The sequence below is a fragment of the Orbicella faveolata genome, unplaced genomic scaffold (assembly GCF_042242905.1).
Source record: "Orbicella faveolata isolate gen_17 unplaced genomic scaffold, um_ofav_v1 contig_36, whole genome shotgun sequence".
Lineage (NCBI taxonomy): Eukaryota > Metazoa > Cnidaria > Anthozoa > Scleractinia > Merulinidae > Orbicella > Orbicella faveolata.
In genome coordinates this window covers 1,302,905-1,329,406 of record NW_028301565.1, presented here as the reverse complement: position 1 = coordinate 1,329,406, position 26,502 = coordinate 1,302,905, and the positions used below count along the sequence as shown (strand labels likewise).

Here is a 26,502-nt window from a genome sequence, read left to right as displayed (position 1 = left end):
TTTCTCGTCAAATTAAATTCTCAGGTTAACTATTACAAGAGGCCAAAGCAACTTTAGCAATGTCTTTATTTTTCTTAGCTGCGAAAAAAAGCTATTATCGTGTCGATCGGTAGGACAGCTCAGTCTTGACTGCAGCTCGTACTGCGAGCGCAGCCGCCGTATGCAAGGTTCAAAGAAGAGCAACTTTTCTCACTGGCAAGTGCATCGACGTCTAACAATTTTCTCTACTCCTTACAGTTCTCTTTAAGTTGACATAACAACGCTAGCGTGACAGCCATTTTCTGCAAAATTGAAGAGTTTCCAGCTTTCTCTACTACTTGTCAGTTTTAAACGAAGTCCAATATTCTTCAATGAAACCTTTTTTATTGGTGGTTAGGTCTGTTCGAAATTCTAGCCACATTCGATTTCCGGGTGAAACAAATTCCGCCGGTTCTTTGCCACACACTCGGCCCAGTAATGGCGCGGTACTATTGTTTCCGTCACGAATGATGACGTAATCGTACCCACAAACTTTTTCCATTTCTATGTCAAATTCCTTGAATCGTAGATGAATCAAGTGACCTGACTGAGCTGTTAACTGCCATAAACAATGGAGATTTGACCCGTAGTTATCGTCACCATAACTGGGATGAGAGAAGAACTGTCGTTTGGTGTTTGAAACTTGGAGTTGAGCTCCGCAAACTGCAAATGTAACATACATTCATATGATTATTATTCTTGTCAACAAGAATCCTGTATTATGACTGGACAGTTATGTGGCAATGATTGTGCATGGTATTGTTTCTACAATCGGCGACAAAATTGTTGACGCATTGACCTTTTTAATCCCCTATTTCGTCACTGTGATCCCTTTTTGCCCTGCTAGCTGTCCTTTTAGCCCCCCTCCCCTCCAAACAATGTTGCGCGGCAATTTTTGTGATTTTGGGATACAAATCAGCAACATTGAATGGGGGAGCGGGTTCTTTTCCACACTTTTTTGCGCGATAAAAAGAGCGGTTTTATTTGGTGCAATAAAAGTACTATTGAAAGACAATGTGTCAACTGATTTTGTCGCCTATTATAGTGTGAAACCGTCATTCCTCTGGTTACAATAAGTTCATGGGTCCTAACTCATCAACAACAGAAGAGGGCACTAAAACGTAAATACTAAGGCGAACGCCACTTGTGCGACATCAGGAACGAAAGAGGATTGATAAACACTCTTGAAATAATTTTACAAAGAAACGTGGGAAAGGTATCGCCCAGCCCTTGCAGTCTTAATGGAACAACCAACGCCATTTCCAAAATGAAAGGCAAAACTAAAAGGAAAAACAAGCTAACCGACCACTAACAAATAAGGAGTAATACATACTTCGCACCTTAGGCCAAGTCCTAAGACGCCCAATGTCATTTTCCTATCTATCGTGCCGTCAGAATAGTAATTTCTGATCACTAAATAGTCCCTACGTCACTACTTCGTCGGACGTGACATTTTTCCGGGCATTTAGTGGGAGCTGCCAGATGACAAACAAAGCTTAAAGTCAGTAGACGTTTACAACTAACCTGCAGCGAACATTGCTTTGAAACCGAGTTAGACGTTTTATCCGAGTGAAACGCGACCGTCATTGTATGTGCTCTAGAAGCTAATTTAATTGGATCTTGCTTGCCACAATATCTTCCCAGGCTCTCCGCTTCCTGGCATATGCCGGAATATACCTGAACGTAGTCATGATCGCATTTTCCAGTCACCCCTTCTTCTACGTTAATTTCCTAGGAAATAAAATCATTAATACAAATGTTTAATTTCCTTTTTCTATATTTTTTTTAATGGGAACGGTGCAGTCGCGTTTTTGAAAACAGTTGTAAAAGTTTGAGAGTACTATTCAGAACTTGATAGCCTGAACAGGCTTAATGATGCGTTGACCCTGAAAGTTACATCCAAGGTTCTTTTTTTTTTTTTTTTCGTGTTATTTTCTTTTCTTTCTCGCGATGAAACAGATTATATAACATAGGAATTAATCTAAGTACAAGTCAGAACATGTGAAACACTTACGGTTGGCTTTCCCACGACATTTTAATTTCCCCAAAATTTGAGCTCGTGTTTGCATAACTAGTAGAAACAAGGCAAAGTTTTTATTTCCTCAGGTCCTTGAGGTGCAATTTCTGTTCATTAATGTAATAGTTTAATTGGAATACAAGGTGAACGTGATTTCCTGACGGGACATTGATTTTCCATATACAGTTTCTGCTTGGTTGGTAAGGTCGTGGGTAGTTTGGTGATGAAATCTCTCCTGATAAAGTTGATAGGGTAGCTCCACAGTTATTCAGTACTGCAAAATAAAATAATTCCGAGTGAATGAAAGTGAAAAACGGAACAGAGATTTGTGATATTTCAATTTTTTTCGAATAAAAGGGCAACCTCGAGTCGTAAGAGAGTCTCAATAGTGTTAACAGTTACTCGTTAAACGGGTCAAATATTTCCCGTTAGGTGTACTGAAAAATTGGATCAGAGTGAAAGTCTCAAGATCTCTTGTAAATACTTTTACGTAAGGAAAATCAATTAACCGTTGGCCGTAAAGAAGCCAAAATATTATTAACATAAGCCGTAAAAGCCATCATCCCCTCGACACCCTCTAAAGTGTTAAAAACAGAAATTTTCGATGTCTCTCGCAAAGAACCTCTCGAAATGTCTTTCTCTTTCCATCCCATTCTATAACAGAATTTCTGAAAATTTTGGTCGATCGAATGGTCCACGAGTAAAATCTTAGATGCATTAAGACTCTGGCGCGCCTTAGGCCACCCTGTAATTGCACTAAGCTTTGTTCCAAATGCCATACCTGTTTTGGTGAACCTCAACTTGAAACCTTTGAACGCCATTGAGAAATCTGAACGAAACCTAGGAGTAATGGGTTTTGGTAACTCAGTTCCACATAGCTTTGCAACTTGATTGGCAGAATCCCTCGTTTCACCGTGGGAAACTTCCAAATAGATCGTTTTCACTGTCACGCAATAAAAAATAAATCGAAAACCATCCGTTGGAAAAATCTATGAAATAATGATGTTATAGAAGATAACTAAATAAGACACTTCTCCAAGTTTTAGGCCTGTGCGTTTCCCCAATCTTCAGATATTCGTCGAAATGTTTCGCAGATATTTACAGAGCCCAGTATGAAAACGCCATGTTGGTGTACCTCCGTGGTACACCAATATGGCGGCCGGAAAATAGTGTAAACATCTGACTTCCTTTGACTATCTAGGCGACTGATTATCAGTACTGATCAAACAAGCATTTACAGAAGCACTTTTCCTAATGCTCTAACTTCTAAAAAGGCTCAAAATCATGAGATAAGTATATATTTTTCGACGAACTCGATCGTAGCCTTGTGTCACGCACCTCCATAACCCTGAAATTCAAAATGCTCTGGATTCCAAACGAAGCACGTTGTTGAGCTGTAAAATTGTAAACAGATATAAATATACTGCCTCTTATCCCTGACGAGGATAAAAACTTTGGTGGCTGTTTAGTTTTGGATTTTAGAAAGTGATGACGTCACGTGAAAACGATCTATAGTCGTACTTGCACTTGATGCTTCATTCTACCTAAAATCAAAAACCTCTTATGAGCCCGGCCACTTTTGCTGAATAAAAACCTGTTTTTTCACGTTGTTATTGTAGATAGCTATGTGTTGGTCTCAATAGGTGGTGAGTAGCGTAGCCAATCAGAGAACGGCATTCGTGATAGAACGCTGGTAGATTTATACTAAAACTCGATAGCAACACAGAACCACCACGTGCTGTTGACATACTGATGGCTCGAGCAAAGAAAATTGCTTTTGATGATCAAAATAAACAATTTTTTTTTCCGTCGCTAATTTTCAAAAAGAAATAGAAAACATGTTTTCCGTGTTCTTATTGAGTTACAGAGACACTCGTGGAAGTTTGGGAAACACTCGCCTGTCGGCTCGTGTTCCCACAGCCTGTATGAAATTTTGCAGAGTACCCTTCCAGTCCCCCACCCCCACCCTCCACCCCCTTACCCCCAGGTTTGCGTGGCCGTCAGTTATGATTTGAATCCAGCAAAAAGCAATCTATATTCACGTCATAGCAGTTAATCTGGTAATTTCTTTGGTTTTGGTTTTACTACGGTTTGAGATTGGCTGAGTAGCGTAAAAGTTAATTATAAGTAATAGGTTTGGTTTTGGTTTGATACGATACTCAATTGAAAACCTCTTTAAATAGAATTCTCGTTAGGACATCCCACATCCTAGATAGAGTGCCCTTTGACTTTTCTTAAATAAACAGAGGGCATGCCGCGCAAAATGAGGTTTACATTTCGATAGATATCAGTAACGCGTACACGTTTCTCAAATCGAGTTAAGCATTTGAACCTCTATAGTACAAACTACGTACCAACAGAAAGGAAATTCATCAGTTGCGTTTAACTTCCGCTTCAAAATGCTGCATGTTGTAATCGTCTTTTACTACTCGATAATTTGTGCGATGGTGGGATACGGTAAGTAAACCAGTTTAAAGAAATCATCAGACATAATGGTGAGTTGTTGATAACTACTGAGATATCCTAATAGTCTTTGGTCTTTCTCTATATATTTGAAAAGCATTATTATTGTAAAAAAAAAAGTTTAATTCAGTTCAAGTTGAAGCTGCGAGATGGATAACAGAATTGATCAGCGACGAAGGAAGAGTGACTCGATGCAACCAAACTTTGGCATTTTGTCGAAATGTCTGTAGTTTTAAAGGATTTTTTCTCTCTTTGCTGTCATCACTGCGTTACGTGCTTAAGAAATCAACTGACTTGCGTTCATCAGTAACAACAATTTAGACGGATAGCGACAATAATAGGCATGTACCCAGCGTAAATATTGTAGTCAAATCAGACCTGAAAGGTCTGCTGATAGAAGTTTATGCCTAGGTATACATCCAAGGTGTACTTTCTACAGGTCTGGACTCTCTGAGTCTGTTTAGATAGATAATATTTATTTAAACACGGTTAAAAATCCGTGAGCTAAAACTACTAATAACTAATAGTAAAAAATATAATTAAATAAAGCGAAAGCTACTTTCCACGAATGCCGTGCCTTATACACCTCATTTGAGTAGGCGTTTAAACTGCCTCAGGGACTCTGCTTCCCTTAATTGACAAGGAATACCGTAGAATGCGCCACTATAGCTAAAGGGTCTACTCCCTAATATAGGCTATAAGGTATGTGCGGCCCCTTGGGGTATGGTTTTTCAGCTGTTATGGTCATAAATAGGGTGTCAATTTTAGCTGATTTTGGTCATTTTGTTCATAAATAAGGTATGGTTTTTGCACTCTAGCCTTCATCATTATCGAAAAGAAAATCAACAAAACCCCTTCTCAAAGTATGTTTACGGTAATTTAACATTGGTCTGAACAAGGGAACTAATTATAACGCAGGTCTGAAACAGGGCTTTAATTTAATGGTTAGGGTTTCAAATTTTTGGTCAGGTCATAAATAGTGTAGGGAATATTGCAGACGTTGGTCATAAATAGGGTAAGGGTTTTGGGAAACGGGCCGCGCACGCCCACTCGATTTTTTCTGGGAGTACCTCTCCCCCCCCCCCCCCCCCGCGTTATTTTTAGAATAGTTTGTGCGCGGCAATAGAACACTTAGTTTATTCTCAGAGTCCCTTGGATTATGTGTGGTTTCTTGCCTCTCGAATTTAGAACTTAGACATTCTGGAGCCAACCCGTGCAGAGACTTATAAACCATCGTAGCTCTTTGAATTTGCTGCTTTAGTGAACATTCCAACAAAAGACGCCTGTCTTACAATGATACTAATTCTGGTGACTTGCTTTCAACTCATAATGGTTGATGTGGGAGAATGGCAGCAATGAGAAGTTCTTTTAAGAGCAGTAAAACATTTTCCATTATTCTAATCCTTGTTGATTTTTCTATCGCCAAACGACGATTATTAAAGAAAAATCTGTCACGTGTTTTATAACGCCATTCGTATTAGCCAAACACACGCAATCCTCCTTTTTTGTGACTTGAAAATTCGCAGTTCTGTAATATTTTGGTGGTAAATATTCCTTTACTTTATGTATTTATCTTCTTCTAAAGGTTTAACGTGTGGTCCACCTATTCCTCCTCGTGGCTCAACCATAATTCATCCACCAGATCAAGAAAAGTACGAGAAAGGAAGCGTGGTGCTGTTTGGTTGTAAACAAGGCTTTTACCTGGTTGGAAAACCTATAATAAAATGCCTTGGGAGTATCTGGACACAAAGGCAGTTCAGATGTGTGGGTATGTTGACATGATGCTCTTTGTTTATTGCAAAGATTTTCTCGCAGAAGTTTTATAAGGAAACATTCATTTCACTCGCCATCATCTCCTCAGTTCTCTCCTAGTGGAATGGAGCATAAATCCATTTTTACCCCTTGAAGGGGTGAGCTAAAACAAATAGCATTGCAGCCTAAAATATTAATGTAAATATGATAAATTAATATGTACCAAAACAGACATCCTAGAAGGTACCACCAGAGATCAATTTATAGTTCTATAATATTTAGCCGGAATCATTTGAATATTTTATCCGTTCTTGTTGAATTAGCCACACCTCAGAACCGGCAAGCAAACAAACAAACAAGCAAGCAAGAATACGAGTGAACTTCACAAACTATGGAAACTTGCCCATAAGAGTTTAATTTTGTCTTTCGACTTACCTCAGGTTATCTGTTAGGGTGTTTTCATTCAGGACTCCTTTTTTGACAAATGATTTTACTGGTTCGTTTGAGAAACTACAGTGACCAAACCATTGTTTCGCCAAAGATGTCAATGTGTTTCAAATACTTTTGTATTTTCGGCACTTTACTTAAAACCTGGTTCAAAGTTCTACCTTCACAAGCGTATGGCGAGTGTAAGTTATAAACCCCTAAACCCCTTTGCCTTTAAGTCCCTTTTCAAGGTTTGTTTTTCAGTCGATCCAGTTTGTACTGCTAGCTAGCTTGGGGCATTGCTTAAGCAACTGCCTTCGAAAATCCAGGACTCAGTTCCATGATCTCTGCTGTACCTGTGCAGTAATCTACCGACTGAGCCATCAAGCTAACTTGTAGCTGGTCTATTTGCAAGTTCGTTTTTTTCATAGAGATGATTAAGACTGAGATAAGAGAACAGTTTCTGCGATAGGCTCTTAGATGTTTTATGTTTCTACGCATCTCAAGTGTATGATTTATTTTTTATACATTCGCCTTTTAGTCTCATGACTACGTTTTATTCTTTTACAGGGTTTTGTCCAGACCTAGGTCAAATTTCGAATGGTCAAGTTATTGAAACACGCCCTAATATCGGACAGGCGGCCGTGGAATTTCGTTGCAATGAAAAGTTTCGACTGGTCGGTACACCAAGCCTGGAATGCGTTGATGGAAGATGGAACGGAAAGCTACCGTTTTGTGAGAGTAAGTTGTCGTTACAGAGTATTGCATTCATCAAAATATTAAAAGCCAAGGTGTCGAACTTGGTTGGAGGTGCTAATCAGCACTTCGCCTTATTCGTAATCTAGACAGCACTTTCCAGCAGTTGAGAGATCAATACTGACACACTTTAATCGAGGGATGTTACAATATTGGTACCTTGCAAATGCCCAATTATTGTTAAACAAGTCGAGGGCATCTTCATGACACATGCATAATTACCATAGCAACTACTCAACCTGCTAAAAAAGCCCTCCATTTTAGCTTCAAGTACTTATACTTCCTGAAAACAAAGGTTGGAAACAATCCGCAAATAAATATTTTAATCGATCGTACACCGGCTTTCACTCATACTTAGCCTACGAAAGTAAATCAAGTATATTATTCATTTAATTTGTGGTCGCATTTTGTAATAATAAAAAAAAGAATTCTTACCCATCGATTTCCATGACAAAATTAAATGTATTGAAGCCTCTGATGTCTACAGACGATCTCTGAAACCAATACAATTTTTTACGATAGGACGATTTCAATTCAGGTTCAGATATTGATATACATGCAAGTTTCTTATTAACATTTGATCTATTCGGGTCGCCCACTTTGACATGTAATGATGGAGTTTGGAGTGCCAATGTACCAACTTGTAAAGGTAAATTACCTATCTTTCATCCTTGTTATATATTTAATTTATCCACAAGATTTAATCATTCGTGAGCTTTAAATGTCAGTAAGAGAACTCCACATTCAAGATTCCAAGTGGCTACTCGAAGCTAGTGCTGAACAGGATCAAAGCTGCTAATATGCTCATATTTTGTGCTTAGCCTATTGCCTGAAGATTAGGTATCCGCCAAATGGTCGAATATTTGGAACAAGCTTTTCTCATGGTCGAGTCGTTTCGTTTGAGTGTAAGCTTGGATTCGAATTGGTTGGTGATCGTGCACTGCGCTGTATCCATGGCAGATGGAATTCCAGTGTTCCAGTATGCAAAGGTGAGAAGACTCTTATGAGGTACTATGAAATAGGAAATGTTGATTCATACAACGTCAACTAACTCGTTCCACGATTCAAGAATAGAATTAAATGGTTTTTGTCTGTTCTAACCCCGTTTGTTTCTCAGGGTCTTATGTTTTTTCAGCATTGTCAAACATTTGTATGATATAGAGAAATGAAAATTGAAAAGAAAAATAAGGGGTTCATTTTTGAGCCGTACCCACATAGGGGCCCTAACAGATTTTTGTTTTCTTCTTTCCAAGATGAGTATGCAACATAAACATTTAATGATTTGGTCCAAGGAAAGCGGCGAGTTTTGTTTCCCTGATAGATTGAATTCTGTTGTTTTAATTTTGATGTTTAACAAATGTTTCCCAGGGCAGAGTCTAAACTGACGTCTTTTCGGTACGTACAAAGCATTGAAGGATAACTTAGCTTAAGAGTTATCTTTCTACTGTAGCACGATTACAATTCACACGATTGCAACTATTAGCTAAAGTGCACCCTTCTTTTTGTCTTTTCCATCTCTAGCAACTCTATGCTCAAAACCTACCTTTCCGAGTAACGCGTACATCATTTATCCTCAAACAAATCATGTGAACTACACTCATGGGACTCACATTTTTCTGGCCTGTCGCGATGGATATTACCTAAAGGGGTCGCCAATCATGGTGTGTAACCAGACTGTGTGGCTTAAGAGGGAATTCAGTTGCATTGGTACGTTATCTTTTTTAGTGGAGAACGAAATCTGCACTCAGTTCAATACATAAGATGCGCCATTTAATTTAAGTAATGAACTGACTGGCAATGGAATTTTTTAACATATATGTTGACATATTTGTTCCTATCATTGCATTATTATAGCTTCCTGTCCTGTCGTGGATTCAATAAAGAATGGTATCATCACACATGCTACTTTGAAGGAAGGTGGTGAGGTTGAAATAACATGTCGCACAAACTTCACGTTGGTCGGATCAGCAAAAATAACTTGCATGAAAGGGAAATGGAGCGACAGTCTACCATCCTGTAAAGGTTTGCAATGCAAGACAACAGTCGAATGCAATTAGAAAAAAAAAATCCTAAATTTTAACTGGTTACTTCCGAGTAACTTATATGCCTGTTTGTTACTGGTTTATTGTAACATTTCCTTTTTTTTGGCAGGCAATTAGAAATTCATCTATGTTTCTAAATATACAATCTTCAGTTAAGGGCATTGTAAAGAGAAAACTCAGCCAAGATGTTGAGATTCCAGGTTGCTAGATGTAGGGTCCGGAAACAAGACCCTGTTCAACATGAGATCATTCAAAAACTCGGTATTAGTGCTTAGTAAATGGCTGTTGTTACCGTTGGTTTAACTATAACTCTTCTCTATTCTCAGAGCCTTGCTCAGACCCTGGCCGTCCTCATCAAGGAAACAAGATTGGTGGTGACTTTCGTCATGGTAAACCAGTTACATTCACGTGTCGTAGAGATTACGTAATGGAGGGCGTGCGAACGATTAAGTGCTCAGACGGTCGCTGGAGCAATGAAAAACCAAGCTGCAAAGGTAAGTTTTTTTTTTTGGTCTATTGGGACTTGGTGATAGTTTCCTAACCACAATTACACCAAAACCAAAAGCAAAAAAAACAACAACAACAAAAACAACAACCAAAAAAAAAACATTTGGTAGTCGGTAATAAACTCAAAAAAGAATGGGTGGCCACTTCAGGGACCTGAAAAAGAGTATTCGTTTTCGATTTGCTTTGAGATGGCTAAAAAGTCCTTGCCACTTGAAGACAGAAATATTGCGCATTGCAAAATATCTTAAAGAAACTGCTAAAACACCCCTTAGACTATAATTTCGATTGCCGGTGGATAATAAAGATTCAAATTGCTCATAAGGACAATGCATCAAGGATACCAATTGCTTACTCTCACACCAATTCCGGTCAATCGATCATGATATCTCGGTACCATAATACCATTTTCTGTTTTATATACTGACGAGTTAGGCTTGCATTGGTTGCTGTGACGTACTTCCTTAAGAACTGCATGATTCGTATTCAAATTAAACATTGAATAACGTAAACATACTTGTTAGTAATTTCATTCTGCTTTATGATACCCTCTTATCGAAGAATGCCAAATCCCGAAAAGATGATCAATTCTCCAGTTCTACATTTTAAAGTAAAAGTTAGTTGTTTTTAATCAGTTGCTGATTGGAATCTTCGTATCGCACTTCGTAGCGCCGTGCAAAGAACTCGCCCCTCCAGCTTATGGTAGAAGTATGGGAGAAGATTTCAGACATGGACGTTCTGCGAGGTTCATTTGCTCATTTGGCTATGCAAGGATTGGCGCCTCTACTATCAGGTGCAATGATGGTAACTGGAGCAATCCTGTACCTGTCTGTAAAGGTTAGACTAAGTTGTTCCCAATGTGAAGTTTAGCTAAGTTTCGAGATACAGCTGTACCTAGCACAAACAGTAACAACAGTTAATGAATTTTTTCATGACTGAACAGGTATTTGCCCACGACTGAGAACTCCAAACAGAGGACGATTGCATGGAAATAAGGTTCCATTTCTCGACGGAGATGAAGTTACATTTTCCTGCGACAGCAACCATGATTTGTTTGGAAAAGCAAGATTGCGCTGCGTTGGAAAGAAATGGGATTTCAGTGTACCAGAATGTAAAGGTGAATTTCTCACTGCTCACCGTGAACGTTAATTTGGTATTTATCATATCGTAGCCTATACTTTAACACTAAGGATGCGTTTCTTTAGGAAAATCCAAGAGTGGATTCTTAAATCCGAAAGACTTTTAGAGTGGATTATACGGTTCCTTCGACGCACCATGATCCGAGAGATCTTGGATTGATCTGTTTAGTAAAGAAACGCAAAATCCCTTTCCGGGTTCTTTCGGATTTGAGAATCCAATCTTGAATTTTCTTAAAGAAACGCACCCTAAGATTTAGAAATGCTACCTGTCCTCCCAATTTAAAGGCCTTCATCGTTTTCGTTCACGATTTAGCTCACATGATTCTTCCATCTCGCAAATAATGCTTTATAACCGACATTTCGGTGCGCCGTTGAGGTTTTCACAAATAGCTAATTTGTGTATACATTTATGAAGAGCGGCTATTTAATTCTACATTCTGGCTTAATTTATTCGAATCACAGGAACCGTCGTTACATGCATGATCAATCCAGGATTGTCTACCAAACCGGAAAGCATTTATGTGTGAACAACTGTTCGTAGGAAAAGCTATCTACAATTCTCCTCCCAGCGCTAGCTAACAGCCTAAAACAATTCCAGGTGGCTAAGACAGGTACCTGTAACGAACTACGACCTATTGCAATAGTCCGCCGTGGTTTCTTCTCCAGAATGCGAGTTAGAGACTAAACCCCTAAGCACAACTATGAGGTATGTTTCCTTATTTTTCAGCGTCTTGTGATCCCCTAACGGCTCTCTTCAATGGCAAAGTAAAAAGCAACAATTTTAAACATGGCGCATTAGCCTCCTTTTCATGCAATAAAGGATTCCTACTTAAAGGTCCCAACCAGATTGCGTGCATTGATGGCAAATGGAACGAAAGTTTTCCTACTTGCAAAGGTTTGTGTTATCCATATGATTTTATATATCTAATTCTCTCTGAAGTTTGTGAGGCATATTCTTTCTTTTCCCCGACGTAGTTGTTCAATGCGATGATCCTGGAATACCCGCAAATGGAGCGCAACTTCTTAATAAAGGCTTCGTGTACGGTGGATCTGTGACGTTTACGTGCAACAAAGATTTCTCTCTGAGAGGCAAGTCCACCATTTACTGCCAGGAGAATAAGGAATGGACTGCTCCTGTTCCACAGTGTCTTGGTAAGTGCCTTAAGACATCAGTTGAAACAAAATAACAATAGCAATAACAATGATACTACTACTACTACTACTACTGCTACTGCTACTGCTACTACTACTGCTACTGCTACTGCTACTGCTACTGCTACTGCTACTGCTACTGCTACTACTACTGCTACTGCTACTGCTACTGCTACTACAACTGCTACTACTACTACTACTACTATTACTACTACTACTACTTTTACTACTACTACTACTACTACTACTACTACTAATAATAATAATAATAATAATAATAATACCACTAATACTTATTACAGGTCCTGTTCTAAATATATCATAAGTCACACAATTAAAGAAATAAAATATGTTCTTAAACTAAAAATTGCACGGAGGTAAGACTGAGCTACTGATCCTAAACGCGAAATATCGTCCACTACCGCCCGTTAACTCAGTTGCAATTTGTGAGGCTGTTATCAATCCATCAAGAACCGTCCGAAATATCGGTGCGGTATTTGACTCATCACTATCAATGGAAGACTATGTCAAGGCAACCTGTAAATCTGCCTTCTTTCATCTGAGAAACATAGCCCGTATACGAAAACACTTGTCTTTACAAGCAGCAGAGTCCCTGCTTCATTTCCTTGAGACCTTCAGGCTGGGTTTCTGCAATTCACTTCTGTGCAACGTTTTCAACCAAATAATACAAAAACTTACAAGCGTGTAAAATTCAGCGGCTAGCTAGTTATAGGCTACTAACTCATACCAACAAGGAAGAGCGCATTACACCTGTGTTAAAAGAATTACACTGGCTACCTGTAGAGTTCAGGATCCAATATAAAATCATACTAATGACTTTTAAATGTTTAAGCGACACCGTCCGTATATACCAAACCGCAGTCTAAGATCAAACTCTTAAGTCTATTTAGTACGCGAACAATACCACCTACAAGGTTATTGCCGGAGAGCTTTCTCAGTTGCTGCGCCTACCCTATGGAATGCCTTGCCAGATAAGCTTAGAGATCATACGCAATCTTCCGTATCTTCATTTAAGAAAGCTTTTAAAACACATGTATTTAAAAGAGCTTTTAAATTATGATTTCTGATGTAAATTTTTATTGTTTTAATTTGTTTTGCTTTCATTCACTCATTTAAATTGTAAAGTGCTAATGAACTAGACAGAATTAGCGCTATACCAATGTTACATATCATCATCATCATCATCATCATCATCATGATCACCATCATCATCGTCATCATTATCGTCATCGTCATCGCCATTATTATTATTGTATATCGCATTGCCGAAGCTGAAGATAACTATCGTCCCATTTCTTTACCTTCGTGCCTGGCAAAATAATGGAGGTAGCTGTAACTTCCTCTATTGTTTTGCACATTACTTGTCATAACCTCAGCAATCCTAACTTCCCTTGGGCTTATAAAAAAAGCCATTTGACAGAACTCTTATTGATTAAGATGACAGAAGATTGAAGAACACTGGGCAATAACATGTTACTTGGTGTCGTATTTGTGGACCTTCAGAAAACATTTGACTTTATATCTCATTCTGTGCTACTTCAAAATTTGCAAGGGCTTGGAATAATTGTAGTAAACCTCTGGTCGTCGGTCAAAGACTATTTGACTAACTGCCATCAATTGACGGATTGTTCATGGCTGTTTTTCTAAGCCTGCTAAAAGTCTCGTTTGGTGTTCCACAAGGCTCCGTGCTCGACCCCACTGTATTCTAAATTTTTACTATTAACCTTCCAGGTATTGTGAGTTGCAATGAAGGTATATAAACAATAGCCTCCATTTGGCGCGGAAATATGGTCGGATATTTGTCCGCGGACGTTATCTGCTCCAGGACGAAAACAGTTTTCCGAGAGCGTAGCTCGAGAAAAACTGTGAGCTTTGAGGAACAGATAATGTCTAAGGACAAATATCCGAGCATATTTTCGCGCCAAATGGAGGCTATTGTGTTTATTATCCTTCAAAAATTTTTCGCAGCACGAGCGGTTTTGAAAATTAGGGAATATCACTGGATATTCCCCAGTTTTGGCTGGGGAATATTCAGTTACATGACGAGTTTAGACCAATCGCGCGCAAGCGAAATATTTGATGGATCATAAATCTTCATATGTACGCCAATGACACTACCATTATTATTATTATTATTATTATTATTATTATTATTATTATTGTGTTTATTATCCTTCAAAAATGTTTCGCAGCACGAGCGGTTTTGAAAATTAGGGAATATCACTGCGATATTCCCCAGTTTTGGCTGGGGATATTCAGTTACGTGACGAGTTTAGACCAATCGCGCGCAACGAAATATTTGATGGATTATAAATCTTCATATGTACGCCAATGACACTACCATTATTATTATTATTATTATTATTATTATTATTATTGTTGTTGTTGTTATTGTTGTTGTTGTTGCTGTTGTTGTTGTTGTTGCTGTTATTATTATTATTATTATTATTATTATTATTATTATTATTACTATATGTGATAGGGCCTGCACCTGATACTGTTACCAGCGAACTCAATTTTAAAATTCTTGGTGAATTCACAAAATGAAACTGAAATAATCTGCTCCCCACATCCTAGAAAGACCGAATTTATTTTAATGCAACTTGGATCGTTCAGTGGTCCCTTACAGGGAATTAGACTCGGCAACGCAATTATCTCAAGTGGCCCCTATTAGGTGTTTAGCCAAAAAATCGAGAGTGAAATCAAGTGGAACAAGCATGTTTCAGAGTTCAGTAAAACATTCATACAGAGATTAAATCTTCAGAACTCATTTAATTTTTTTACCAATTAACGCTCGCTTAGCTTACCACCTATAACTTATGACATAGTCATCTGGGCCGGGTTGTTCGAAAACCGGTTAACGCTAACCCAGGATTAAAAGTTAACCGAAAGTATACATTTTTCTTGGATATAAATGTTTTACCTTGGTATGCTTTGTATACTTTGAGATTATTCAAATTCAACACTAAAGGACGAACATTATAAAGAGAAAACCTCACTGAAGAGTTACAAAACTCAAGTCAAAATTCTCCCTAAACCTGGGCTAGCTTAATCAGGCTTTGAACAACCCGCCCCAGAGGCTTATGAACTTGTTTGACGATATTGAACGGACTCATGTGGGAGCAGCAAATATTATTTATCGCCTGGATTGGTGTGCACCAACGGAATACATTTTGAACACTGCGAATTGTTTGCCTTTTCGGCATACGTATTGTCAGCGGTCACTGTTTTTAGCCCACAACCGTTTTCATGCTACGCCTACCCCTCTTCATGATTTACTCGTTAAACGTGAGACGAGTTATATTCTCACGGAATAACTCTATTTTAATATTCCGTGCCACGGGACCAGTACACTAAAGAAGGCCATCGCCTGTGTTGGAGCCAAACTTTGAAACAAGCTTGACAATGAAATTAGAGATAGTGATTCACTTGGCGCTTTTAAAAGAAACAATTAGGAAAATGCTACGTAAATTTTATAGTTTTCGGTACGGATATAGTAGCTTTTAACTCCCTGTATTGTTTTATAGTTTTTATTGTTATCGTATCATCTTTGTAATCATTACTTCCGTTCTTCTAAAGACATTTTAGACAGTCTTTAAATAGTTCCTTTTTGTTTTGTTTTTTTTTTGTTGTTGTTGTTGTTGTTGTTGTTTTGTTTTGTTTTTGTTTTGTTTTGTTTTGTTTTTATCACTATTATTATTTTTAGTCACGACCACATCGGCGTTGCTAGTATATTTTTATCGTGTACAAATAAATTCTTTACCTAAATACTGTCATTACCAGTAAGAGTACGCTTTCAAATCTTGTCTGTTGACGTCATGAAAAAGTTTCATAATTTAACCTCACACATCCCTGTTTACCAGCTCCTTGCCCAGACCCTGGTCTTCCTTATCAAGGAAACAGGATTGGTGAGGACTTTCGTCACGACAAAACAGTCACGTTCACGTGTCCCAGAGATTACATTATGGAAGGTGTGCGAACGATAAAGTGCTTAGATGGTCGCTGGAGATATAGAAAGCCAAGTTGCAAAGGTGAGATATTTTCCTATTTGAGCGTGTTAAATCGACTCTTCTTCTGCCATCCAGCGTGGCGGAATTTGGACCACGCGACCAGTTCATGCAAAAGGCCTACACAACTTGGTCATGTCTTGTTTTAGTATCCCTGCTCGTTATCGTCGTATATGTATGGGTGAACTTAGTCTTGCATTTCGCTGACGCTTTTGTAACACAACACATCACAAGTACTTGCCATTGAGGTGATGGCCCTGAGCTTCATTGATCAGCAGGATGCCCTGATTATTTGTTAGCTGTGACGTCACTGGAGTCAACATTTATGATGATCTTCGGTATTTAATGTCACTATTTTTTAAGGTCGCTAGAAAATAACGGGAATGATGGCAAACAATTATCATTATCTTAAATTGCTAGTGGAATGTTGAAAATCAAAAAACCAGACCGAGGGTTACTACTATTACAATCATTGTTGAAACCAAGTTTTGGTTTATTACAAAGAGGAAAGGTGGACAGTGGACAGCTGTTTCGCCCTTCTTGGGGCTCGTCAGCACTGTGTAGCGAAGATATGTAACGCCAGCCCAAAAGCCAACGCACATAAACTGCAAAATGACCCGTTCACCATATCAAGTTCCGTACTTTGAACTCACTTGCACCCCGAAACATGCGTTGCCACATCACGTGTTTCGGGGCGCAAGGAGACAAAGTTTCAAGATTGGTGTCTCGAAAAGCAAAAGAATAAATGTGGCTGGACAAGGCCAGCCTAAACATTTAAACATTCAACCGCATGGACAGTATCCGATACGCTGCGTTTTTTAAGCATGGTACGTTATCGTGCACGGGTCATTTTGCAATTTATGTGCGTTGGCTTTTCTGCTGGCGTTACATATCTTCGCTACACAGTGCTGACGAGCCCCAAGAAGGGCGAAACAGCTGTCCACTGTTACGATCCTACTTTATCGGTTCTTGTCGTGTTGGTGTCTCGAAACGTTTTTCACGTAGTATCAGCCTTGCAGTCTATTGCTTGTCTTCAAACATTTTTTTGGCTGATTAGATCTCTTGTAGACCCTCCGTTGGCAGCGTTTATCGTATGCGGTCCCTTGCAGTTTCTGGTTTCTCATTAAATTAGACCCTAAAGACAGGTCTTTCTGCATCAAGAACCAAAAGCCTGGCCGATTAAAGTGAGGTCAAAACCTCTGGAAAGTTGAGTCTTTTCCTTTGATGACTTCATGTTACATCACTATTTGTTTCTACGTCTAATTAACCTTGGTATATAAGCTCACCGTTTGTTTCGGGATGAATTACGTATTTATGACTGAAATAAAGTTGAAAACTTTGTAAACTTTACCTAACTGTAATAAACTTGGTTTCAACAATAATAGCAATCCTCGGTTAAACAAAGGAAACCTTTTCTATCAGTAGTTGATTCGATTGTTCGTGTTGGATTCCGTAGCACCGTGTGACGAACTCTCTCAACCAGCACATGGCCGTAGATCAGGAGACGACTTTAGGCACGGGCGTTCTGTGAGGTTTTATTGCTCTTTTGGCTATACAAGGGTTGGCGCCTCTGTTATCATGTGCAATGATGGTAACTGGAACAATCCAGCTCCAGTTTGCAAAGGTTAGACTAAACGTTAAACATTGCAAAAGGAAAAGAAAAGCAACAATTTATGGGTTGATCGGTTGACCAGGTAATTACCCAGGGTCCAAAACTCCATATAGAGACTGCATTGGGATAAGTATCGATTCATCGACGGAGATGAAGTTAAATTTTCTTGAGACGGCAATTATAACTTGTTTGACAGCGAGAGATTGCGTTGTGGTGAAAATAATTAGGATTCTAATGTACCAGATTGTAAAGGCAAGCTTGTAACTGTTATGTACACGACAGAAACTACGCCATGTTGTCACAACCTCGTGCTTTTTTATTTCCCATCATGCCTTTGAACTTTACAAGCGGATAAGGTGATCAACGATAACGCATACGTGACAGCAAGTAAGTTTTAACTACTTCCCGTGACAGTCTAAATTTCATCGCAAACAATTTACAATTTGCAGCTATTATTTACATGACATAGCGACACCCTATTTCTGTGTGTAGCCGCTTCCATTTATTTGGTGCGGAAATGATAACAGTTAATTAACACCACTATTCAGCCATTACTCGCAAATTAGTGTTGATTTGCAGGTGACGGCTTTGAACTACTTGCTACGCGGTCCATTTAATTACTTACTGCATTGCTCTTCGATAGATAAGGTAGCTAGGAAAATCCGCTCACTGAGAACGTGGCATGCTGACTTTTTCCAAGTGATTTTGTTTACCAAATGGTTCCTGTATCCCTTTTAACGGAATTAAAATCACCGTCAAAATACACTGAGCATAAAAGAATAACTCTGTAAAAGGACCACAAGGTAAAACCGATTTCAACTTAAAGGTCCACGGCAAATTGTGTGCATCGATGGCCACAGAGCCACAGAGCCACAAAGGTCGCTAGAGAATCTATTGCTTTTAGATATATATTGGCGGAGCTCCGGCCCCATACATATAGGAAAGAAAGGAAACCCATGAGTTGATTTTCTCATGGATATCATGACTAGCGGTATTGCTTATGGACGCGTACGCACGACGGCGGCGGCGACGGAGTCGCTCAAGATGGCGGCTATACTCCAAATAATTAATAGGTTGACAGAGACATGCAGACTTGGTTTACCGTGTACGTCTTTGATATTGGGCATCTATGTTATGACCAATTGACACCTGTCAAAACAAGGTATCCGCTGACCAGCATCACGTGACCATATCGTGGGCTCAAGCTTAGAGTCGAGGGTTTTTTGAGGTTTACCGCTGACCAAGTGCTGGTTTCCGATTGGATCGCGGGTTCATGTCACGTTAACTAGTTTAAAACAGGGTCGAGTTGTTCGGAAGCCGGTTAAGGCTAACCCAGGATTAAAAGTTAACCGTTAACACTGCTTTTGTCTTGTGTTAAAACTCAAAACAGAAGGCCGAACAATATACAGGAAACCTCACCGCAAAGTTACAGAACTCAAGTCAAAATTCTACCTTATCCTTGATTAGCTTAATCGGACTTTGAACAAACCCGGCCAAGGAGCTACGCTTTTAGGCTGGCCTAAGTCTATATGTTTTTGTTATATATATACACCAAAAAGAAATTCCGTTTACAACTTTTTCGAGTGGTTTATTGCGTCGAGTGGTTTATTGCGCCGGTAAACCCACAGAAAGAGTGGTCAATTGCTTTTAAGAAATAACTATGGAAAAAGTCTGTCAGTGAGAGGAACATTTATTTTACTGGCTTCCGTGATCAAGTTGCTTATTCTCAGGAAATTCATGAGATTACACAACAAACCAATCATGGCGACTGAAAGAATCAAAGCACAGACTCAGCGCCGGACACAAAATTCACAGAGCAAAGCGACGGAAGAAAGTTTTAAGAAAACAACGCTAAGAAAGTTTTAAGCAAGGAAAAGGTAATGGTGAAAGGCAGAAAGTCTATTAATTAATTTGAAGGTACTCTGACGGTAAAATGCAGGAATTCTCAGGCGGAAACGGTCACCACGAGAGTAAAAGACCCTACGAAAAATTTGCAAGTAGTACAAATTTCATACGCTTGGCGAAGTGATTCAACGATAGCTTTCCAAAGTTTTGCGAATGGAATAAAGGTTAGAGCTTTCGGTTGAACAGATATTGTCCTCCACCACCGAGAGCCCCATACAAAGGAAGATTGCTTGGAAACAAGGTTAAATTTATCGACGGAGATGAAGTTACCTATTCCTGTGATAGCAACCATGACTTGACTGTCTGGAATCGACAGAATACGGCGCGCTGGAAAGAATTTGGATTCCACTAGTGTACCAGTTTGTAAAGTTTGATCATATTTGTGTGTGCAGTATTTGTATAGTGCATTACGAATTTTAAGGATTTTTTTTTTTCCAATTTCAACACCCAAATGTCTTTATTTCTGTTGAGAAATAATTTTTTTCCATAAGCACATTATACTATAGTTTATAATATTTTCCTATTATATATTCCTCTGTTAGCATCTTGTGATGATCCTGGTCATTTAGCTCGAGGGAGAAGAAATGGCAACCACTTTTCGCATGGTCAGATGGTGACATATGAATGCACAACACAGGGCTACAGTTTGGTAGGGAAGCCACAAATCACCTGTAACGACGGAGTCTGGGATTCAGAAAGGCCGGAATGTAAAGGTAAATAGTACATAACATTAAATCACCATCTAAAATTTGTGATCCACTGCCAGCGCTCTCTAATGGCAAGGTAAATAGCCACAATACAAACCATGGAGCAGTAGTCTCGTTCTCATGCAACAAAGGATTTCAACTGCAAGGCTCCCAGCAGATTATGTGCATCGATAGCAAATGGAATGCAAATTCTCCAACTTGCAAAGGTTTGAGCCATTCACTTACGTATATTTTGTTTAGAGCGCCTCCTTTTATAACAAAAACACTCTAAAATGTCAAATTGTTAGATGAAATACTTTTCTTTTACATTTTCATTCAAAAGCGATCGGTTTTACTGGCAGACAGGCAAGCAGGTAGGTAGGTAGGTACGTACGTACGTACGTACGTAGGTAGGTACGCAGGTAGCTCAATAGCTCGGTAGCTCGGTAACTCTGTAACTTTGTAACTCGGTGGACAATCGATTAACGGATCGATTATCACAGAGCGGTGAGAGTTTCGGACACACTGCTTATCTGTTTCTTGTCAATATTTTCATGCAGGACTTTGTAGAGATCCGGGACCACTTGAGAACGGACGCGTCATCGGGGACGACTTCAGTTATGGCTCGTCAGTTACATTTGGGTGTAATTTTGGCTACGATTTAGAAGGCCCAACCTCTTCAACTTGCAGGAAAGGAATATGGAACGGTAGATTCCCAGCATGTAAAAGTAAGGAATGATGCAAATAGAAGAAGTAGTTCCAGCTACATCTTTTTGCCCTATTCAGATGCAGGATCATACCTCATAACTTATTCAAGTAAAGCTTGCGAGTAGGCCTGCCTTAGAGTCAACCGCGCGAGAGAAGAGTTAAGCGATCATCTGTGTTTCAAACGCGAGCCTGCCGGGCCAGGCGTAATAATACAAAATGCAAGTAACCAACATGTCCACAGAATCTTTCAAACTTTGTCCATCCAGAGTTAATATTTAGAGGGCTTAAAGCATATTTGCAATATAAATAAGCCGAAAAAAACTAGCACGTGGCAAAAAACAGAGGTGTCAATCTACAAATTACACGCGGATAACTGCGGAAATCACACAGGCCTATGTACTCCAGTGGCTCTACTCTGGTGAAATGTCCCCCTAAAAACACAGCATTAAGTGCCCTTCAGAAACAAGTGTGGAGCAAAAAGGGTCGCGAGACTGAAATTAAGAAAAATATACTAATGTCAAGAAGCGTAGGAGTCCGGCCATTTACAGCCTGTCACCCTCGTCTAACATTGGCATTCAATCCAAAATCAATCACTGCTTGGCGAAATATTCAAAGATCCGCCTATCGTACCATACAAAAGGGGCAGATCCTTACAGATATACCAGTTCGAGCAAAACTTTCAAAGTGGCTATTACACGTGGATAGGAGTTGTGTAGGGCGGTCACCCCAGTATTTCCACAGACGATCTCAAATAATTTCTTTGGCAGTATCTTACTACACATATGGTTCTATTAAACAACATCGTCTTCGTTAAGTTTTTATACTCAATATTTGCATTGTCACGTGCCAGAGCAACATGACGGACGTACGATCAACATTATTCCTTGCTTTTGTTTCATTGTCGCCTACATTTGTCGGCTAGCAGCGACAGAACGTTAAGTGAAAAAATAAATAAATAAATAAATAAATTACCACACTGAGTACTACCTTTCCCAGCGTTTTCTTAAGGTACCCACTAGCATTTCGTTTTAATTTGCATAAACATTCTTAGTTATTCATTCTTCATAAGAACGTTGTCAGGATCCAGGAAAACCTCACAATGGGTGGAAGTTAGGCCAGAACATTTCCCATGGTGGTAGTGTACAGTTTCGATGTAAAAGCAGGACTTTTGATCTTGTGGGAGCTTCAACTATAACTTGCAACGACGGAGAGTGGAGTGATCAAACACCCTCTTGTGAAGGTAAGTATGTCAAGCGGCCTGACTTAAAATAATTGATTATTAATGTTTAGTAGAATGTACTATTTGTATGTCGACGGAAAAATGTAAGCCATCTGAACGCTAATTATTGAGGGTTTAGAAACATACCAGGTTTCCTAAACGAGATCTACACATTTCCCGACAGATAAAAATGTGTTTTACCCAATGCTCAATCCGATGTAGTGAAGAGTATTTGAACGTAACATGCATGATCGCACCTTTTGAAAATAACTTGGCTGCAGAGACAATATAGCCATGTATTACATGATAAACTGTTCGTTGTTTTTTTTGTTGTTGTTGTTGTTGTTTTTTTTTAATATTACCGTTATTATTAGAAGCCCAGCTAATGTGGAAATCGTTTTAGCGAAAAGTCAAGTCACCGGGACTTCGAGTGTTCGTGTGTTCGGAGTTTCGGCAACGGTCATTACATTGTGTTAGTACTTAGGCAAGATCATTGTACTTTTTTTTTATCGTGTATTAAAATTAGTACCAGCGAATTTAATTCTAGGGTGGTATCCCACTCACCGTGAAGTAGAGATACTGCTGGTCGTTTCATGCTAGTTGTTAGCTATATATAGCAATTTCATAACCAGAAACCATAAGGTCGTTAACACTTTGCTATAACGTGTCTTTAACAGCTCGATGCAGTGATCCTGGCATACCGGACAATGGGGCAAAAGATGGCGATGATTATCGAAGCAGAGCAAATGTAACCTTTACATGCAATACTCCCGCTCTAGAGTTAATTGGAAGTCGAGTAATATTCTGTCAGAATGGGAGTTGGTCCGATTCCAGGCCCATTTGCTCCAGTGAGTATAGACGAACCTTGCTTCCATATTAAACTACATTTCTTATGTCGAGGAAAAGGTTGTTGTTATTCATCGTGGTGGATGCAATAATAAAGTGTATTATCGTTTGTCTCACGATGTAGTCACTTGAGATGTAGATCGCGACGTTTCGACTGCTTACTGCTAGTCTTCTTCAGGCGATAAGGTCGACTGATTGCACGTTATCATTTATATCACAAAGGTCGGCTGTGATTGGTGCATTTCGATCCTCCTATTGTTCCATTGTTCCGGCGAGTCACGTCAGTTTACAGAGAACCTGATGGCCGCCTTACCACCAATGTCTACAGGAAACCAACACATACTGATCAGTACCTAGCGTATGATTCACACCACCCTCAGTCAGTAAAGCGCGGTATTGTGAAGTGTCTGTACGACCGGGCTAAACGTCTCGTCACCAAACCATCAGTAATCGCTGGAGAGAAGAAACATCTGTCATCTGTACTTGTTTCTAACGGATATCCCTCCTCTTTTGTACAGAAGATCACAAAGGCACGAACAACCCCAAGAAGAGAGCCTGTCGCGGAATTTAAATCCACCGCCGTTTTACCTTATGTCTAAGGAGTTTCGGAGTCTCTCCGCCGCTGCCTAGAACAACAAGGCATTCGCACCGTCTTTAAGTCCGACACGACACTTCGGTCACACTTAGTGCGACCAAACGACACCGTCAACCCGGCTAAACAAGATGGTGTTTTCTACAGGATTCCCTGTGAGTGCGGCAAAGTCTACATCGGGGAAACAGGGAGATCTATGCAGGAGAGGATCAAAGAACACGACAGGGATATACGACTCGCCCGTACCCAGACCTCCGCCGTTTCTGAACACACACACGAGACCGGCCACTATCCTATCTTGAATGAGGTCAAGTTTGTTGATCGAGATCCTCACTGGTACACACGTAGGGTCAAGGAAGCTATTCACATAAGACTTCACCCTAACAACATCAACAGGGATAGTGGAATTGAAATTCCTGAAGCATGGATACCCACGATCAAGGAACACAACAACAGGAGAATGGTACAACAGCGGACCACTGAGGGAACAGCTACAATGGAACAATAGGAGGATCGAAATGCACCAATCACAGCCGACCTTTCTGATATAAATGATACCGTGCAATCAGTCGACCTTATCGCCTGAAGAAGACTAGCAGTAAGCAGTCGAAACGTCGCGATCTACATCTCAAGTGACTACATCGTGAGACAAACGATAATACACTTTATTATTACATTTCTTATATTAATCCGGGAACGCAGAAAAGGTTACCCTTCTGAAATCATTTAAGAACAGTATATATTTTTCAACTGCTTCGGTCTCTTTTGTTATGTTTTAACAATGCTATTTTAGTTTCATTTGATTTTTTGAAACTCGTTTCAATATCATGTATAATTTGCTCTAAATTTTCTCGTTGTTTGAAACCTGTCGCTCCAACGTGAATGATTAAATGTTATGTGTTTCAGTTTGTGCAAGGCCTCTTGGTTTGGAGAACAATAACAATCGGGCTATCAGGATCAGATCACTGGCATCCTTAACAGACCCTGCTTATCCACCGAATGCTGCACGACTCAATGGTCCCTCAGCTTGGTGTCCACCAAAAACACAAGCTTACTTACAAATTGATCTCGATAAAACCTACAAGCTCACAGCTATTGCTACACAGGGAGGACCAGTCCTTAACAAATGGGTTCAAAGATACAGAATCAGCTTCAACGCTGGACCTAAAATTGTAGATTACAGTGAGTCTGGATCAAGAAAGGTGAGGTCCACAGTACTCTTATATTTCCACCACTGTTATTGCGACTTCTTCTAGTCTTGCCATTAGTAGTGTACTAAATATAGTTTTGTTTTTTTTTTCTTTTTTTGTCGTCGTTGTCGTCGTCGTAGTAGTAGTAGTAGTCGTAGTAGTCGTAGTACTCATAGTAGCAGTAGTAGTCGTAGTAACAGTAGTAGTCGTAGTAGTAGCAGTAGCAGTAGCAGTAGCGGTAGTTCAGTTTGGTTTGTTTGTTTGTTTTTAAGTCGTCCCATGAACTTGAAGCACGTCAGCTTATGTTGGTCTTTTCTTAAGGTTATCCCGGGGAACAAGGACTCTTCGACCCTGGTAGAATACAAGTTCAAAGAGCCGTTCATCGCCAGGACTATCAGAATTCATCCCTTGTCTGCTAATGACGACTTTATCTGCTTAAGAGTGGAATTATACGGCTGTGATCCTAACCCAGGTAATTTCCTTGTAACGTGAATAAAACGCTAGATTTTATATTTGTTTATGCAGTTATATTTACTGTTTGGGGTGTTATTCTTGTAAGGCTTATAATTAAAAATGTTAATAAAATGCATACTGAGCGCGAGAGCCTTATCGGTTCCTATTTCAAGATCAGAGCTTTACAATGCGAAAAATTAACAAGCTTATCCGCAGAACACTATAAAAATTAACATTACACAGTTATAATATTGTCATCATAATGTAACAATATGACACTGACCTAGTTCTTTTTTCTTTTGTTTAGACTGTATCCTGGTTGGTTCAATGTTTTGGGGATTATGGAGGTATAATCATGGCGCCGATAACTACTACAAAGTTTACATCACAAAGCTTAATGTCACACGCGTTGACTTCGTGTTAACATTGAGTGAAAAGCATACACGCAGCTACCGGCGAACTCAAGAAGTGCTTATTTTAGACACGATTCGAAAAAAGAAGGATATTCCGATTAATTCATCAGTAATAGCCCTTCACAGAGAGGATAAACCAGAGTGGTATCGATCCGGTACTGTCGTGGAGTTTTCGGGTACAGCTTTAGTGTCAGTGAAATTTGACGACAATACTACAAAATGGGTCAGATTTGAAAATCTCCGTTTAGTGAAACGACCACGCTTTTGTATTAGTGACATCTAACAGGGTAAACAGGGTAAATTAAAGATGCAATAATATTTTCTACAAACACACAGTAGACCTGAAGTACCTGATATTTGTTTTACAGAAAACACATGATATCACTTGTAGTTATTATATTGTGTTGAAAGAGCCCCAGTTTAGTTTGGAAGGAGTTTAAACTTTTAAGTATAGGCTATCGTATGAACGGCGGTGCAATTAGGTACGAGTTATATTAGAGAATTCTCCCAAAATTGTAAGAATATTTGGGCGAGGGAACTTGAAAGAGTTTTCAAATATGAATAAAAGTGTAAATGTCTAA

General features: G+C 39.3%; 2 protein-coding genes and 1 long non-coding RNA gene across 3 annotated transcripts; 1 reads left to right on the top strand and 2 right to left on the bottom strand.

Moving 5' to 3' along the window:
- Positions 1 to 214: 214 nt before the first annotated feature.
- LOC149101934 (tolloid-like protein 2) lies at positions 215 to 1,588 on the bottom strand. Its single transcript, XM_089274856.1, has 2 exons — positions 1,543 to 1,588; positions 215 to 681 (listed from the first exon to the last, which is right to left on the bottom strand). Exons 1-2 carry the CDS (start codon positions 1,553 to 1,555, stop codon positions 314 to 316), a joined length of 381 nt encoding a protein of 126 aa, XP_089130982.1. The 5' UTR covers positions 1,556 to 1,588; the 3' UTR covers positions 215 to 313.
- Positions 1,589 to 1,923: 335 nt separating this feature from the next.
- LOC149101933 (uncharacterized) lies at positions 1,924 to 2,858 on the bottom strand. Its single transcript, XR_016202403.1, has 2 exons — positions 2,817 to 2,858; positions 1,924 to 2,309 (listed from the first exon to the last, which is right to left on the bottom strand). It is a non-coding gene; the product is annotated as an uncharacterized LOC149101933 (long non-coding RNA).
- Positions 2,859 to 4,279: 1,421 nt separating this feature from the next.
- On the top strand, positions 4,280 to 26,502 carry LOC110050087 (complement receptor type 2-like). The gene is made up of 22 exons (XM_089275261.1): positions 4,280 to 4,492; positions 6,084 to 6,266; positions 7,247 to 7,512; positions 7,955 to 8,081; positions 8,254 to 8,421; positions 8,954 to 9,139; positions 9,287 to 9,454; positions 9,801 to 9,968; positions 10,648 to 10,815; positions 10,922 to 11,095; positions 11,845 to 12,012; positions 12,093 to 12,269; positions 16,154 to 16,321; positions 17,754 to 17,921; positions 20,357 to 20,526; positions 20,559 to 20,727; positions 21,061 to 21,228; positions 22,278 to 22,448; positions 23,105 to 23,275; positions 24,772 to 25,067; positions 25,137 to 25,527; positions 25,816 to 26,502. The coding sequence occupies exons 1-22, from the start codon at positions 4,435 to 4,437 to the stop codon at positions 26,202 to 26,204; spliced, it is 4,272 nt and encodes a 1,423-aa protein (XP_089131387.1). The 5' UTR covers positions 4,280 to 4,434; the 3' UTR covers positions 26,205 to 26,502.